The 17,065-nt window shown below is 35.6% G+C and overlaps 1 protein-coding gene across 2 annotated transcripts in view; it reads left to right on the forward strand.

Annotated features, from left to right (window-relative positions):
- Positions 1-16,805, forward strand: part of LOC127846563 (eosinophil peroxidase-like) — a 26,191-nt gene extending 9,386 nt beyond the window's left edge. For both annotated transcript variants that reach the window (XM_052377947.1, XM_052377948.1), the window contains exons 8-17: positions 7,357-7,420; positions 8,298-8,407; positions 9,134-9,235; positions 9,596-9,691; positions 9,997-10,340; positions 10,634-10,770; positions 12,099-12,329; positions 12,653-12,834; positions 13,399-13,501; positions 14,571-16,805. In XM_052377947.1, coding sequence (XP_052233907.1) covers positions 7,357-7,420; positions 8,298-8,407; positions 9,134-9,235; positions 9,596-9,691; positions 9,997-10,340; positions 10,634-10,770; positions 12,099-12,329; positions 12,653-12,834; positions 13,399-13,501; positions 14,571-14,637 — 1,436 coding nt within the window. In that variant the 3' untranslated portion in view covers positions 14,638-16,805. The remainder of the gene's footprint in view (positions 1-7,356; positions 7,421-8,297; positions 8,408-9,133; positions 9,236-9,595; positions 9,692-9,996; positions 10,341-10,633; positions 10,771-12,098; positions 12,330-12,652; positions 12,835-13,398; positions 13,502-14,570) is intronic.
- Positions 16,806-17,065: the final 260 nt, after the last annotated feature.

Consider the following 17,065-nt stretch of genomic DNA (forward strand, 5'->3'; position numbering starts at 1 on the left):
AAGATAAGTTGTCAAGACTTGAACAGCCCGCACGTTGACATAAGAGCCTTAATCTCTGACGATATTTTAACCTTTAGCCGTCTTGAAAATTTAACTATTTCTGTGTTGTTTACTGTATGACGGCATATATCTTGATGACTTGCAAGAAACATAATGTTGACATGGCGATATAACTGAAAGAGTCGATATAATTTATGTGGACAAAGGTCGTTGTTTAAAAATTATGGAAGCGTATATGGTGCCCAAATAATATGGTCATGCCGGATTAGTTTATATCGGCTTACTGTGAAATAACATTTTTAGTTCAGTTTTTATTGTGCTATATTGTTGTTTGGTTTTTTTTGCTCATTTTTAGTTCAGTTTTTATCGCAAATGTTCTATTGAGTGTACTTCAGTACTTTCAATACGATTCACCAATACACTAGTGCTGTATGACTTTTAAATTGATAGTGACACCTTTGTTCAGTTCTTTCAGATAAACCAAATTTAGGGACACTTTTTTTAAGTTTAAACATGATATGTCTGTTGTTAATCTTGATTTTGTTATCCCCCGTAATAGGCTGAGGGATATTGTTTTGGCGTTGTCCATCCGTCCGTCCTTCCGGCACTTTTGTGTTCGGAGCCATACCTTGGACTTGCTGTGGCGGATTTTATTGACACTTGGTATGAGTATATATATATGGATAAGAGGATGATGCACGCCAAATGGCATTGTACACCATCTGTTAATAATGGAGTTATGGCCCTTTATATCTTGAAAAAAATGCTTTTTAATATAAGCTTAGAGCTTTATCTCCATTAACACATGAGTCAGAGCCATGAAACTTGCCATAGTTGATCTCTTTTCATCTGGGGGTGTTCAAATTCAAAACCCATAATCCTAGGGTTAAAGGTCAAGGTCACACATTGAGGTCGAAGGTCACAAATTTGATTCATTATTAGGTTATTTCTTTACTATGCATCAAAGGATTTTGTAATAACTGCATTTTATTGTCTGAAAACCAATCAAATGAGTTATAAAAAATAATTGAGAAATGGCACAACCCTTCACTTATATCTTTTCTTTTAGTTCTACACCCATCCATAAACACAATTTATTTGGCAGGGATATCAATTCAAGGAATTTGCTTGTCATCTTAATGTTTGCACGTTTATGATATATTATTCTTCAAATGATGGAGGTCAAATGTTTTTTTTGTATGCCCCGAAGGTGGGCATATAGTGATCGGACTGTCCGTCATACTTGCTCATTACTTCTATGTCACTTCAGATGCAACCTTCATATTTGGTATGCATGTGTATATGAACAAGGCATTTCCATACGCACACAAATTTTGACCCCTTTGACCTTGACCTTGACCTTGAAGTTAGGGTCCGCGTTTGGGTTTTAAAATCTGCGTTAGGGTTTCAAAAAATGCTCATAACTTCTATATCGCTTCAGATGTAACCTTCATATTTGGTAAGCATGCGTATATGAACAAGACCTTACCATACGCACACAATTTTTGACCCCTTTTTACCTTGACCTTGAACTTAGGGTGCGCGTTTAGGTTTCAAAATCAGCGTTTAGGTTTCGAAAAATGCTCATAACTTCTATCAAAGCATTTTTCAGGGGCATATGTCATTCCATGGAGACAGCTCTTATTTATTCAATTTTAACCATTTCTATAATTCTCAAAACATTTGAATGAAAGTACGAACACTGTTTTTCATGCCATGTAATCATTCTGATTCGATGAGTTTTTTCCAATAATGTTTGTGTATGTTTATGATATTTTTTTCTCCTAATGATGTACGTTAAAATGTTTTGTTTTTTTTCAACTTTAACCATTTCTATAATTCTGAAAACATTTGAATGAAACTACAAAACAATTTTATTCATGTCAATGTTAATTATTCTGATTCGATGAATTATTGCCCTTTGATGCCATAGGCTTTATGAGGTATAACCTTTTAGTTTTCTGCACTCAGCAGCCACTTATTGAATTTATATTAAAATATAGAAGTACCAAGATGCGCATATGGTCACATACACACATACACACATGCATACATACAAACATACATACATTCATACATACATACATACATACATACATACATACGTACATACATACATACATACATACATACGTGCATACACGCATACAAGCATGCATGCATGCATACATACATACATACATACATACATACATACATACATACATACATACATACATACATACATACATACATACATACATACATACATACATACATACATACATACATACATACATACATACATACATACAAACATACATACATACATACATACATACATACATACATACATACATACATACATACATACATACATACATACATACATACATACATACATACATACATACATACATACATACATACATACATACATACATACATACATACATACATACATACATACATACATACATACATACATACATACATACATACATACATACATACATACATACATACATACATACATACAAACATACATACATACATACATACATACATACATACATACATACATACATACATACATACATACATACATACATGCATGCATGCATGCATGCATACATGCATGCATACATGCATACATGCATACATGCATACATACATACATGCATACATACATTGAAAGGACCAATAGCTGTTGAAGGACGGAGCGCTGCATGCATGCATGCATAGATGCATACAGACAGACATGTCATGCATGCATGCAGCGCTCCGTCCTTCAACAGCTATTGGTCCTTTCAATGCCTTTGTCAACACATTGGCTGCCCAGTGTTTAGCTCACATAAGCACTTTAGTGCTCATGGTGATATTTGATTGACCTGTGTCCGTCGTGAACCTTTGCATTATGAACACTAGAGACAGCATTTCTTGTCCGATCTTCATGAAACTTTGTCAGGACATTTGCCCAAATCATACCTCAACTGAGTTCTAAACTAGTCATGTGGGGTCGAAAACTAGGTAAAAAAATAAAGACCTTGTGAATACTCTAGAAGTCATATTGACTTTGCCAAAATGTTTGTGTAAAGGATATGTCACTTCTTGAGTTCGAAAATGGTTTTGGTCGGTTGAAAAAACATGGCCGCCAGGGGGCGGGACAGTTTTCCGGACATGGCTATAAAGTGTAGGTTCCAGCTGGTGTCAATGGATTTATGAACACAATAAGAAAATAAGGACTTCAAAAGCCCAAGAAGAAAGTTGTTTATATGGTGAAAACATGTTATTATTTACTTTTTTTGAAAGATTTCATTAGAACTGGTTCATGTATCACTGACGTATATGTTATTTTAATTGTGCACATTGTTCCAAACTTCATAATAGAATGTTAATATATGTAATTACATTACCCCCACCCACTTCTGACCATTTCATATGTCCTTAACTTTGTTTTCATTTGTCTTACTTTTTCTGAATAAATACTGAAGGACGGGTTGTAACTCATTAGCTGTTATGTTGTTTTATAACTCATCTTTTTAAATTTGATATTTAGAATAAAAGATTTATAATTTAAATTATCAGCTTCTATGCGAAGATTTGAAGCTCAACTTTTGTTAAATCTGAATAAAGTTTTTATTGAATCGGATTATAATGCTCACCATTATAGTATCTGATTGATACTTCACTGTAGCTATTGAAGTGTTTTCTTGAACGCGCTTTTCGGTCTTTTAAATGTAAAATGTTTAGTTGTCTCTAGTTGACAATGTGCATGTTTTTTTGTGAGGAACTAATTTGAATAAAGCCGAATTAAATACCAAAACTAACCTACTTACATCGATGAAGCGACAAAAAGAGCGTTTCAATTCTTATACATGTAATTGCAACATCATTCTGCATGTGCATATGTTTTCAATGGTTTGGCTAAAAGACAATATAATTTGGGATTTATTCGTGCATGAATTAAGTAAGCGCCTCATTTTCCAATACGCAGTTTCGACTGTGTACATGTCGCAAATGGCATAATTAATCCAAGTAGTCCCACGCTTAATTTCCTCGTGCGCTTCGTGGAGGCAACTCGCTTCATTGAATATTAAAGGCAGGTCAAATGATATACTATAGCCAATCAGAATAATGTACACTAGTGGAACATAGGGCACTTGTAATTATGTAATCAACTGCAAGAAAAAAAATGCCATTAAAGTCAAGCGTTACTTTTTATATTCGCCGTTCATTTTTGTCGTTTGACAATGATGACTGCACGTATAATTGGCGATTAAATGCATAATTCGCTTTCAATAACACATTTATAATCCGGTTGAGTATATATATATATATATATATATATATATATATATATATATATATATATGTTGGGTCAAACCATAGACCGATCTAGTCAAAGGGTACGTGTATCACAACTCATACAAAAACTAATTTGGTATTAATGACACAGCTGAGTAGGTGATTTCGCTTTAGTGAAAATTTTGACGGACGACGAAGACCGATCACATTAACTAGCCCTAAAATTGATCTACAAATAGCCCAATTTTGTGTCACATTTGAATAATTTTCTATTTCCTCAAGAACGAATTATTTGACCATTCAAAAATATAAAGATCGAATTGCAGTATGAACATTTATTTCAAACATGTACTACATACACTAGAGTTTCAGGAACAGCAAATCAAGTAAGAAAATACAAAATAAACATAGCATATATCTGCACCCGTGTAAATATTAAATATAAGATTTACACCAGTCGTTTAGTTTGATATATTGAAGTTTGAAATGAAATGTTAATAACTCTTTTGAAATAACCATATTTTGAAAGGAACATTTCACAATTTATGAGGATTTCATAACTAAATGACCGCCATGTTTTCAAACAATTAGTGACGTTTCATTCATTCTTTTGAAATCTAACAATGAAATGATGAACATGATTAATCTGTTTTTGCCAAGTTTGCAATGTCTGTAAATGTGTACAACAATATGAGTGAATTTATTTTAGCAAAGAAAAAAAAACAACGTTTAACTACTCCATGATCAATTCCAATTACAAGAATATCAATTTTGTGTTTCTTATCGACACATTGTAAATACAACTCGAAACGAAATTTACTGGAACGAAACTAACTTAAGGATTAAATTTGCAAAATATTACCAATTTTTAAGCATATATTTTTGCATATGTAATTAGTAAAACCATCGAATATTTCAGTCAAGGCCAAGAACAAAGAAGTTGCACTTTCAATCGATTCAGGAATTGGCAGTTGCTCTCGCTGCATTTAACACACATGTTCTAGGACGGGTATGAAGTCATCTTTACATCCAAACTGCAGTTTCTTTACAAAGTATTTCTCTTGAATACGATCAATGGTTTCCAATACGCAAGGAAGCCGAAATGAAAAATCTCGGGTTCCATACGCCTTAGGCTGGTAGGACATTACTATCGATATCCCATTTGGTGCTTCCACATGTCTTTGCTGCCGAATCCGATGAGAATTCCATAGATGGGTGAAAGATTTCAGATCACGTTGTATTAATGGTATGAAACAGAGTCCCAAGCATTCTAAATGCACAGGATCATCAATCCGAAGCAAGCCGCTGTCTACCATATCCTTAAAAAAGTTCCTCCAAAACACAGTAAAACTGACTTAAATTTACCCAAAAACGTTCAATTCTTTGATTGCCAGTGGATCACCCAGTCATGCAACTGTTCCAGACATGTTATCTCTGTCATTAAACCTAAACGCTATCTGCATAGCTCGTACCCAAACGTTTTCTGTCCCTGCATCGCCACGAACCAGACGTAGAAGGCGACCAATACGTTTCACAAAGTTAACAAAGAAGCCCGCGATAATTCGAGGGTAATTATTCGAATAACATGCCTCCAGCCATAATATGCAACTGGAAAATCCATCCACCGCAACGTGTATAGCAATTCCAAAAGGCTTTTGCTTATCATACCCATCAATGTGTATAGTAAAGACTAGATAGTATTAGGACATTTATTGGTATAGACTCTGCGTCGCAGGCGATGTGCAGACCTGAGAGCAACACCCTCAAGATCAATTACCTTGCATACACACCTTGTTGTTTCTTGGGTTACTTTGACATTTGTGGTTTTGTTGACCAGTTTCCATATAGTTTTATAACCACATACAGCCATCCCTCTTTGATATACTGAGCGAATTGCTCGTATAACGTCTGGAAGAGGAGATGACGCGTTGCGTCTTTTGAGACCTTCGCAGTATCCGTTTCAGTTGACTCAAACTGAGAGCAGTGTTGTGTAGGAAAAGCAAAAAACACACATATATCCAGACGCGTAGAGCCCTGTTTGTGATAACGTGAAATCCAAACATCCCTTTCTTGATTTGAAAGTACAGCTAACGATGAGTCAACATATATCAGTGCCACTAAGACAAAAATCTGCAATATAAAAAAGTTGTGAGTCGTTTAACACACGTTTTGCATGTATTAGTTAAAGAAAAATATCTAAATGAATCAATCGCGATTTAAGCTCTCTAAAAGCTCATAAAACCCAACGAACACATTAATATTTATTGTTTGCAAACTATGTATGTTATTTTTACATTTATACCAAGCATTCCTGCTGTAAAAATGGACTGTCTGAGGTCTTGCGTGTTTCGAAAGAATATACCAGAAACTAAATATCTGTTCGACGCCGGAAGTCATGAACCAATATTGCAATAATGTGATGATGTCAAAGTTCTACAACGACATGATATGAAAAAGGTGTCATGGCGTAAAAAAGTAACTCATCGTGTCGACTAAAACTATGATAGCAAGTCATTTTCACAAGAGCATGACGCCAAAAGTTATGTAGATTTGTCGACTTAGATCATGTCGACCAAATATATTTTCGGGAAAAGCCGGAAAAATTTACGTCGAGACTTCAACTTAATGTCGTTATGACGAGTAAAATTAAGGTGGGAAAAGCTACAAAACTATGTCGACATACCATGTTATTTCACAGTAAGTCGATATAGATTATTCCGACATGACCACATTATTGGGGTGTACCATATACGTTTCCGTAGAAAACCGTGCGAAATCCACATTGCATTTCAGCACTTTCATTGTAGGCCCTACATGCATTTTGTATTTTGTCTGTTCAAATCATTACGTTATTAAAGACGAAAAGTGACATCATTAAGATTTGATTTTGCGGTCTTCACAGATAGCCCGAGCCCAGTTGACACTTAAAGTATGTCTACGCTAGATTTTCCTACGATATGCTTCGTGTATTTTACATAATCAGTATCACATAATTATACTTTCATTATTGAATTAAGATATAAACCGGTTTTGGTGGAATAGTGATTGTGAAATTATTGCATTTCTTAGTTCCCAACGCTGCTGGCATGGACTGCTGCAAACGAGGTCACAAGAGCCCGTCATCTGGGCATTTGTAAGTTCCCAAAAGAGTCTGGTACACCATATTACGCTTGTTATTGTATATATGTATGTATCTGTAAGCGGTCATTAACATGTAAGAACACAGGGGTTTGTACTATTAAGTTTTTATTCAAAACGACTCCTGACCATTTAAACTCACCTTAATTCGCAAAACTGTGTAACATAATGGCATTGATTGACTATGTAATTTAAGTAATTAATCAAATATTAGTAATATTAAGGTCAAAAGTTTAATAAATTATTTATGTTTTGCACACATTGTAGCTGGTAAAATAGTATCGTTTATTACACAAACGCACACTTAAGGAACAGAACAGTTCTGTATTATGTTTAACAGGTCACATAATAGATGCTACAAATATTGTGATAATTATTTGACCCCTCCCCCCCAAAAAAAAGTTCGAAACAACAACAATTTTTTAACATCTCAAATTTGAAAACCGTTTATAAAAACCAAAACAAATTCATTTAATGTCCAGTTTATTGGTAGAGGCTGAATAATAAACCTCAAGTCATGTAAATGTGTCTACAGCAAGCGTTAAAATAATGACAGGAAACAAACAAACACACTATATCTACTGTAAATGAGTCGCGTTCTGAGAAAACTGGGCATAATGCATGTATGTAAACCACTTTCCCCTTTCGTGGTATTTTTAGTTTCAAGGAAGTCCCTCCTTACAGAAAATCAAGCTTAGGCGGAAAGTGTCGTCCCTGATTAGCCTGTGCGGACTACACAGGCTAATCTGGGACGACATTTTACGCATACGCATTTTGCCCAATTTTCACAGAACAAGGCACAATTTATCTTGAGTATAAACATTATGATACCTTGATTTAGTCAGTATAAGTTGGACGATTGTTTTCCTCAGCGAGTCCTGTCTGACTATCGACGTGCCCGCGGACGACACCTACTTCCGGCCCAGCTCGTGCATGGAGTTCGTCCGGACGGCGCCGTCTACATGTCGAGATTGCAAGATATGTAAGTGTATGATTTTGAAATATGATATGTCAGTAGAAGGATATGAGCATTATTATATTGTATTCGTGATATGTATTGATTACAAGATAGGAACCTGTATGGTATTGAGCTTTTGATATGTCGGGAATGCAAGTTAGGCACATGTTAGATATTGAGATTGTTATATACTAGTACTTGGGATTGCAAGATATGTAAGTATTTCTGTTCTACTCGTTATACATCGCGATTACAAAATATGTACGAGTATGCTATTGCAATTGTGATAATTATGTAGGTATTGCAATAAAGAAAGCTGTTGAACAAGCGATTAGTTGAGATTGCACGATATGTATATAATCCTCATTGAAACAAGAGTATAATTCTTAGTTTTTTTTAGGGAAAACACAAAAACTCGATTCATCATGATTGATATCCTGATACAGAATTTGTGTTTAAGTGGAAACATTTGATTTTGTGTTCATTTTCACTTCATTTCAATCAAGACTAGCTAGAAAGTGTACACACAACTTCTCAAATATCAGGATAATGATATGTATATGTAATGATAATGATATGTATTTTCGATACAATTTCGAGGTGTTGTATGATAATGATATGTATTTTCGATACAATTTCGAGGTGTTGTATGATAATGAAATGCATATCTAAATAACCACAATAAATCACATGTTCTATTCAACATATGCCACTGGTTGCTATATAAGATCCATTGCCTACACGTGATAGGTAGAAGGGAGCAACTGAACGGAATGACGTCATACATCGATGCCAGCCAAGTGTACGGGGCGACGACGGATGTCGCCTCAAGTTTGCGGAGCTTTGAACACGGTAAGCAACGACATGACTTCGATCAATAAGACCTTCGCTTTATTTGGACTTCGGTAACGTGTTCAGTAATTGTTATATGTACATTGGCAGTGTTTTAAATAGCCAGTTTATAACAGTATCAACAACACGACAATGTGAGAGAAGAGCAACGTTATAGTTTATCTTAGACCAACTTTTTGCATTAAAAATAAAATAAAAAAGATCTTACATCCATTTGAAGTACCAATTGATGCTATTTACAAACTCAACTATTAAGAACTTTCTTTCTACGCTTTTATTGAACTGCGTGCGCACGTCATGTAAATATTGTCCCATGAAAAACGTGTAGTATGGTATATATTTTGTATATACATTTTCAAGGTCGTATGAAGGTCACGGGAAATGACGATATGCTTCCGGCAGCAAGCAATGACACGTGTCGACTTACCGTGCAGACACAGCACTGTTTCGCAGCAGGCACGTGCTGGAAAATATTTATATAACAAAAACATTAAAAAATAAATTTAGATACACATTTTTGTCCAAATACACAACACAATTCAATAATTAAAACTTTGTAATATTGGTTTGATGTTATTTATCTTTTATGTTAATGACGAGCATGTTTATTCATGTTTGTAATCGAAGAGGTACTTTCTAAAGCCAACAATTGTGTTTATCTTAAAAACAAACAAACACACAATTATTATAGTTTCATAAATGATTCGATCGTTTATTGCGACGTAATAAAAATATGCTCTAGTGTTTTTGTCTTTGTACAGGTGACAACAGAGCAAACGTTGTACCAAATCTTTCTTCACACCACACGGCCTTTGTCCGCTACCACAATTTGATCGCCAAAAAATTAGCCGACGAGAATCCACACTGGTTAGACGAAAAGCTTTACCAGGAGGCGCGAAAAATTGTGGTCGCCGTCATGCAAAATATCGTGTACTCCGAGTACCTTCCAGTCTTCCTTGACAACGTTACCATGGTGACGTACGGTCTCCGTGTACAGGTCGAAGGTCACGTGGATGTATATGACTCTAACGTGGACGCCACAGTGTCGAACGCGTTCTCTACGGCAGCGTTCAGGTTCGGACACACCACTATTCCGAATAATCAGGTAGGCGTGTATGTGTTTTCAGTCGATTTCTTGAATAAAAATCAAAGTCAACATATTTTGTTGAAAAAATAACTTGTTTTCAACAATTCTTACGTATTTGTTATTAAAAATGATGTTATCACTAAAAATCATCATAGCCATACGTGTGCCACTTGTTTCGGCATATTCACCACTTTTGTTCTGGTTATGATTGGAAACAAAGTATGATTGCCAAACTAGATGATTATATTAAGCATATTATTGTATTAGATTGAAAATACTTACTCCAGTAATAAACATCGTCTGCCACGCAGGTGTCCCTGAGCGAGAGCTACCAGCACTTGACGACGGTCGACATCGCGAAGACCTTCCACAACCCGAATATGACGTACCATCACTGTGACGGCGTCGCTAGGTGGCTCGTGAACGATACCGGCATCGCATCTGATGGGTAGTTCATACATTTCAGGGATTTAATGAGCCGCGCTATTGGAAAAGGGGGCTTAATGACGTGCAAGTGTTGTTCCAGATTAGATTGTGCAGTACAAAGAGGCTAATATGGGACAGCACTTTCTGCTTAATCTGGATCTTTGCTAAGAAAAGACTTCCATTAAACGAGAAATTTCATAAAAGAGGAAAGTGTCGTCCCTGAGCGGACTGCACTTTACGCGAAAGTATTAATTCCCGTTTTCCAAAAGCGAGGCTTATTTTCTTTCAGAAATCATAGTTTGCATACAGCAGTTACTGAAGTATTGTCGAAGCTGTCGTATTTTGTGTGTAATAAACCGTCTAGAATCGGGGTAAACCTATTCGATCAAAGAAATCGGTGATCTTTTCGCATGACTTCAAATGAAGGCGATCATTTACTTGCCAGACCATGTGAAGAATAAAGTTGTGTAAAGAATGGTAGCCTAACAGACCGATCGGCATGATTTGATTGACATTGCGTTTAGATATTCAAAGAGCCTTGACTTCGTTGTATGACAGAAATGTTTTGTAAACTCATTCTTTTAGTTTAATAATATTGTATTGCTTTAAATATCAAGCGCATCTGAATATTAACATGTCAATACAAACATAACTATTTCGCAGCATACATATTTGAATACTTGAATATAAAAAGGGTTGGGTTACACGTTTTAAGTTAAATAACAACATTAGAGATCGACCCTCCCATGTTACCGGCTTGCTGTATTGTAGCTTTAACTTGGAAAAAAATAAAATTGTCAATTGAAGAAGTAAAATTTAAACATAGTTTATTCATACAACATTCCGCATAATAGAAAACTAGTTGAAAAAAGGTTACGAATAATGCACTATAATTATAAGAACAAATGGAAACCGCTCCACTCGAATAGAATACAATGGGCAAAAAATATCATGGATGTTTATCAATTAAATTTCTCTTCACGTAAATCAGCTTAACACCATGTTGAACTCAACAAGGTAATTAAAGGCACAGGCGCTCGATGGCAATGACTCAATGGTCGACTATCCGTTGTGACGCAATTTTAGTTACTCGTTTTTTATTATAAAACATACACATACTAAAAATCTTCCGACAAAACGTCTTCTTAAAAAAAGAAAGTTCGACTATGTACATAGATGTTCTATATCTATACAAGGGTAGTCGATAATTGAGTCATTGCCATCGAGCGCCTGTGTTTAAAGGTATTAGAACGCTCGCGAATTAACAACTTAAACCTTTTTCTCAGGTAATAGTCGTCATAGCAATACTTTTTTATTTGCTTTACATATTACTTAAATTATCTTTTCCAGGCTTTTTGTGGACGGCGTGCGCAACCTGCTGTTCAGAGACGCCCAGAATATTAGCACCGACCTTCCGGCCAGGAACATCCAACGGGGGCGCGACCATGGACTTCCGGCTTACAATCAGTGGCGCCGATATTGTTATTTTACTGTTATATCGCAAGAACAGTTCGCCATGAAAGGGACTCCAATGGGGAATTTTAGCACAGAAACCTCGGATAAATTTAGACAAATATATGAGTATGCCATATCACTTTTCATTTTTATCATTAACTGTCCGAGAAATAAACAAGAAAAGATCGTTTCACTATGAATGCATATATGTGTATGTTTATTTGTTTGTTTTTCTCGTTTGTTCTTATAATATAAAATTTGAAACTAATCCGTTCTTTCCTTAAACATTAGTTAGATATACAAAATGTAAATCAATTTCAATTTGTGGGAGATACATTAATGGGCATGTAGATATTATATGCCAGTATATTTAATTTAAGCTTTACATATAATTTAAACAATTATCAAAACTGTATTCATAAATCGCATGCATAATCTTATATCCTCAGACATGCAGACGACATCGACCTGTTCTCGGGAGCCATGAAGGAGATCCCACTTCCGGGAGCCCAGGTCGGTCCGGTGTTCGCTTGTCTCCTTGGTAACGAGTTCCGACGACTTAAGATCGGTGATCGCTTCTATTTTGAGAACCCCTCACCTCAAAGTGGGCCGGAAACTGGCTTTACGCCTGGTTAGAATACTTATAATTTAGTTTCAGTCTCTATTTTGTCTTTAACTATTCTATACGTAACAAAAAGTAATGTTCTATTTCGAGAATAGTACATTGAAATGCAGTACTCTTAAAATAACTAACATTTTCGTCTGGCCGTTTACCAGCAGTACCAGCTGTTTGTTTTAACAATTCATGATTTAACCCTTTGCATGCTGGGAAATTTGTCGTTAGCTAGAATGTCGTCTGCTGAATTTCTAAAATTAGCATTTTCTTCGATTTTTTTTCAAAGAATACTTTCAGAATAGCAAACCGTTTGGATCCTGATGAGACGCCACGTTCTGTGGCGTCTCATCTGGATCCAAACTGTTTGCAAAGGCCTTTAAAATTTGGTTCCAGCGCTGAAAGGGTTTAAGTCAATAGACAAATCTTAACAGCGTTAACGCGATTAACAACACTAAGACTATTGTTAATCATAATAGTACCATAAGAGAGCGGGCTATGAATTTCGTCCTATATTTCAGATTGTTTCTCTTACTTGTAAAGAGCATCCACATGGAGTGTAATGTGAACGCTTTATTTCAGAACAACTAACGTCCTTGAGGGCCATACGCTTATCTAAAATCATATGTCTGACCATGAACGCACCGACCATTCAAAAATACGTGTTCCACCCAACTAGTGAAACGTACGTACCCCCATGTGTCTAAAAGTACCATGTTAAACACGGTCCACCTTTTAGATAATTCATAAGCGTAGGCTTGGTCTAATTCGTATATTATTAAGCTATTGGAATTAAGTTTACACGTTCAAACCGTGGGCCGCATATAGTCATGAATGTTAAATTCTTACGCTTTTTTAAGTTGGCAAGGGTTTAAACATGAATGAGTCATATACAGCGGCATTTAACGTTGCTATACCCAAAGGCTGATGCCTTTTTTAATCATCGACAAATACATATGAGCCTCGCTCTGGAAATAGGAAGAGACTTTCTTTAACCCTTTGCATGCTGGGAAATTTGTCTTCTGCTAAAATGTCGTCTGCTGAATTTATAAAATAAGCATTTTCTTCGATTTTTTTCAAAGAATACTATCAGAATAGCAAACAGTTTGGATCCTGATGAGACGCCACGTTCTGTGGCGTCTCATCTGGATCCAAACTGTTTGCAAAGGCCTTCAAAATCCGGTTCCAGCGCTCAAAGGGTTAAACGATAAATTCTCCCCCCTCAAAAAAGCGGAAAGTGTCGTTAATGATACAAGCGGATTTTGTGCATGCATTTAGCCCGGTTTTACCAGAGCGCGGTTCATATGAGCCGCGTTCTGAGAAAACTGGGCTTAATGCATGTGGGTAAAGTGTCGTCCCAGATTAGCATGTGCAGTCTGCACAGGCTAATAAGGGACGATATATTCCGCTTTTATGGTATTTTTTGTTTCAAGGAAGTCGCTCCTTACTTGAAATCAGGCGGAAAGAGTCGTCCCTGATTAGCATGTGCGGACTGCACTGGCTAATCTGGGATGACACTTTACGCACATGCATTTAGCCCAGTGTTACCAGAGCGCGGTTCATATGTTTGTATCATTTTAATTGCTCCTTGTATACATAGCTTACCGACATTTTTATATGTTTAAAGACAGCAACTTAGTAAGATAACACGAGAAAAGGCAAAGTTCTACCTTTAAATTGGTATACAGTTTCACCATTTTTTTTCGGGGTCAACAAAATGGCTAGCTAATTGTTTTCTTTTTCTTTTTTTTCAGCAACTCGAGAGTCACATGCGAATCTCTGCCGGAAATAGACTTCTCTAAGTGGAGAACGTCTGCGTAACACACTGGTCACGTGATACTACCTACGTCATGATACCATATGGACTTAATTGCCTGAAATAGATAATGAGCTATTTTCCTAACCTAGTGTGCTATGTCCATTACCGAATGTGTTATGAACATTAACCAATATGCTATGTACTAGACCCCATGTGCAATGTTAAAAACCAAATGTGCTATGTATATAATCCATTAGAACATAAGTAACATTTTGATCCAATGAAATGACATCATTTTAAGTAAAACTGTCCGTTACTCTATACAAGTTTCAATAGCCAATAAAAACATATAGGGTGTTTTTCTATTTACCAGTACAATGGCCAATTAAAAAAGGTGATACATGTTTTATAACGGTAATAATAATATAACGGGGGGGGGGGGGGGAGCACACATTTTAATAGGGTTGGGCAAAAATAGACGGGAGTGGCCTGCCCTGCTATTCTGGTTTAGCCAAATACCGAATTGTATGTTATATTATGATATTTGGAAATCTGTTTTACAAAATATTAAAGTTAGAATTATACGCCTGACGAACCAAAGTCCTGGCTTTGATCTAAGTAAGTAAATACATGTCAAGTTCTTACTTGATACGAAGGGGCTCGATACTCTGCATCGCTCCGCCCCTCCTTAACAAATAAATTTTACTTATTTTGTTCTTATCATTTCAACTATTATTTTATCTTTCTTTTGTCTTTCTTTTCTGTTCTCGAATGTATATTATTTTATTTAAATCTGAAGAAAGGTAATGCCAGTCATATTTATACTTGCCACACCATCTGCTATCTTTTCACAAAACCCTTTTACAAAATTGCCGGAAATAAAATGCATTTAATTGTAAACGTTTATTGAAACGGGCTGACACATAATACTTAAGTAAGCATTACTTTGTACCATCAACAGCTTCAAATATATGTTACAAACTTAGTAAAACAAGAAACGGAGAAAGAGCATCGAAAAAAATCATGGCGAAAATATTTAGACATCGAAATTATAAATCCATTGTTGTATGCACCATTATGCACCATTTTATGCAGAGCTAGATACACGTGCAATATACATTTTATGCTCATACTGCTCAAAACATTTAGAAGTCTTGCAACGGATATCCGAATTACCGGAAGGTCTTGGATCCATCCGATTATTTGAAATTACAGTTCCAAGCATTTCCGCCTAAGTCTGGTTCGGTTCGGATACGTATACGTGGTGTCCATGTTATCTGTGAATGTTTCTGAATCATTTTCTTAGGCGTAATGAATATTTGAGTCATTTTCTAACTTGTTTTGTTTTCTGCAATAAAATAAGCTTTTTTTATCATCATAATTTATTATCCCCATAAAGTGGAACAAATCGATTGGTTTCAAAATTACGTTATTCCCATAGATCTTAAACAGCATTTTGAACAACGTCTGCTCAAATTGACATGGGTAATATAATACTGAGAATTTCAATGAAAAAATATTCTTTGTTAATGAGACGGAATTCTCATAATGAATATTGATACAGCTTGTTACATTTTAAAAATCCTATTACGCAAAACAAAATACCGCAAGTAACAAAAGCACCACAAGCATTACAAGCATAGACGTAATGTAAAATCGCGACAGCTAGTAAAACATATAAGTTTTATTATTAAAATATCATTGAACAATTGTTGTTATTTGTGTGATGTATCTAGGTTTATTATTTCATCATCATTAATCAGCAGCATAAGAAACGGGTTAATGGGAAACTGTTGTCTCAGCTAAGAACTTCTGTATCATCTGCAATATGTGCAACATATCTGGCTTCCAATTATTGCCATTAACATGCTATGCGTCACGTTTATTAAACAATATGTATGTGGTTCATCAACTTATTTTCTTTTTTTTCAAATTTTTATTATTGTGATGTACATTCATTTTAATCCATTATCACAATCATTGCAAACAGGTTAATGCTTACAAAAACCATTTAATAAGCATACTGGTGATTGGAATGCTTTCGCTGATTGTAAAATACTCGGTTCACGAGAACGTCATAGGTATGCGTGTATGTAACCAGAATGCGAGTATAACAAACCGTTATGCATATTTATTTAATCTAACTCATAAACGATGCCCTTTCATACTAGTTGCATTATGGATGTATTCATATACGCTTCTGCAAATAAAATTAAAATGAACAAAATTTCGTGGTATGTTTCGTTGAAATGGCCAATACAAGTTTGCTCAATCGTTGTTTTTTTTAGTAAATAAAATACATGTTTTTATACATGACTGCATAAATAGGCTACAGTGTTTTTTCACTTTACTTCCGAGCCACGACGGTCTGTCCTACTTGTATGTGTGTATTAGAATCAAAACAAAAACCCGGATACGCATGCTAATACGACCTGGTAACACCGGATACGCCCGCTGGTTGGACCTAGGTAACGCCGTATACACCCGCTG

This window comes from Dreissena polymorpha, chromosome 9 (genome assembly GCF_020536995.1).
Source record: "Dreissena polymorpha isolate Duluth1 chromosome 9, UMN_Dpol_1.0, whole genome shotgun sequence".
Classification (NCBI taxonomy): domain Eukaryota; kingdom Metazoa; phylum Mollusca; class Bivalvia; order Myida; family Dreissenidae; genus Dreissena; species Dreissena polymorpha.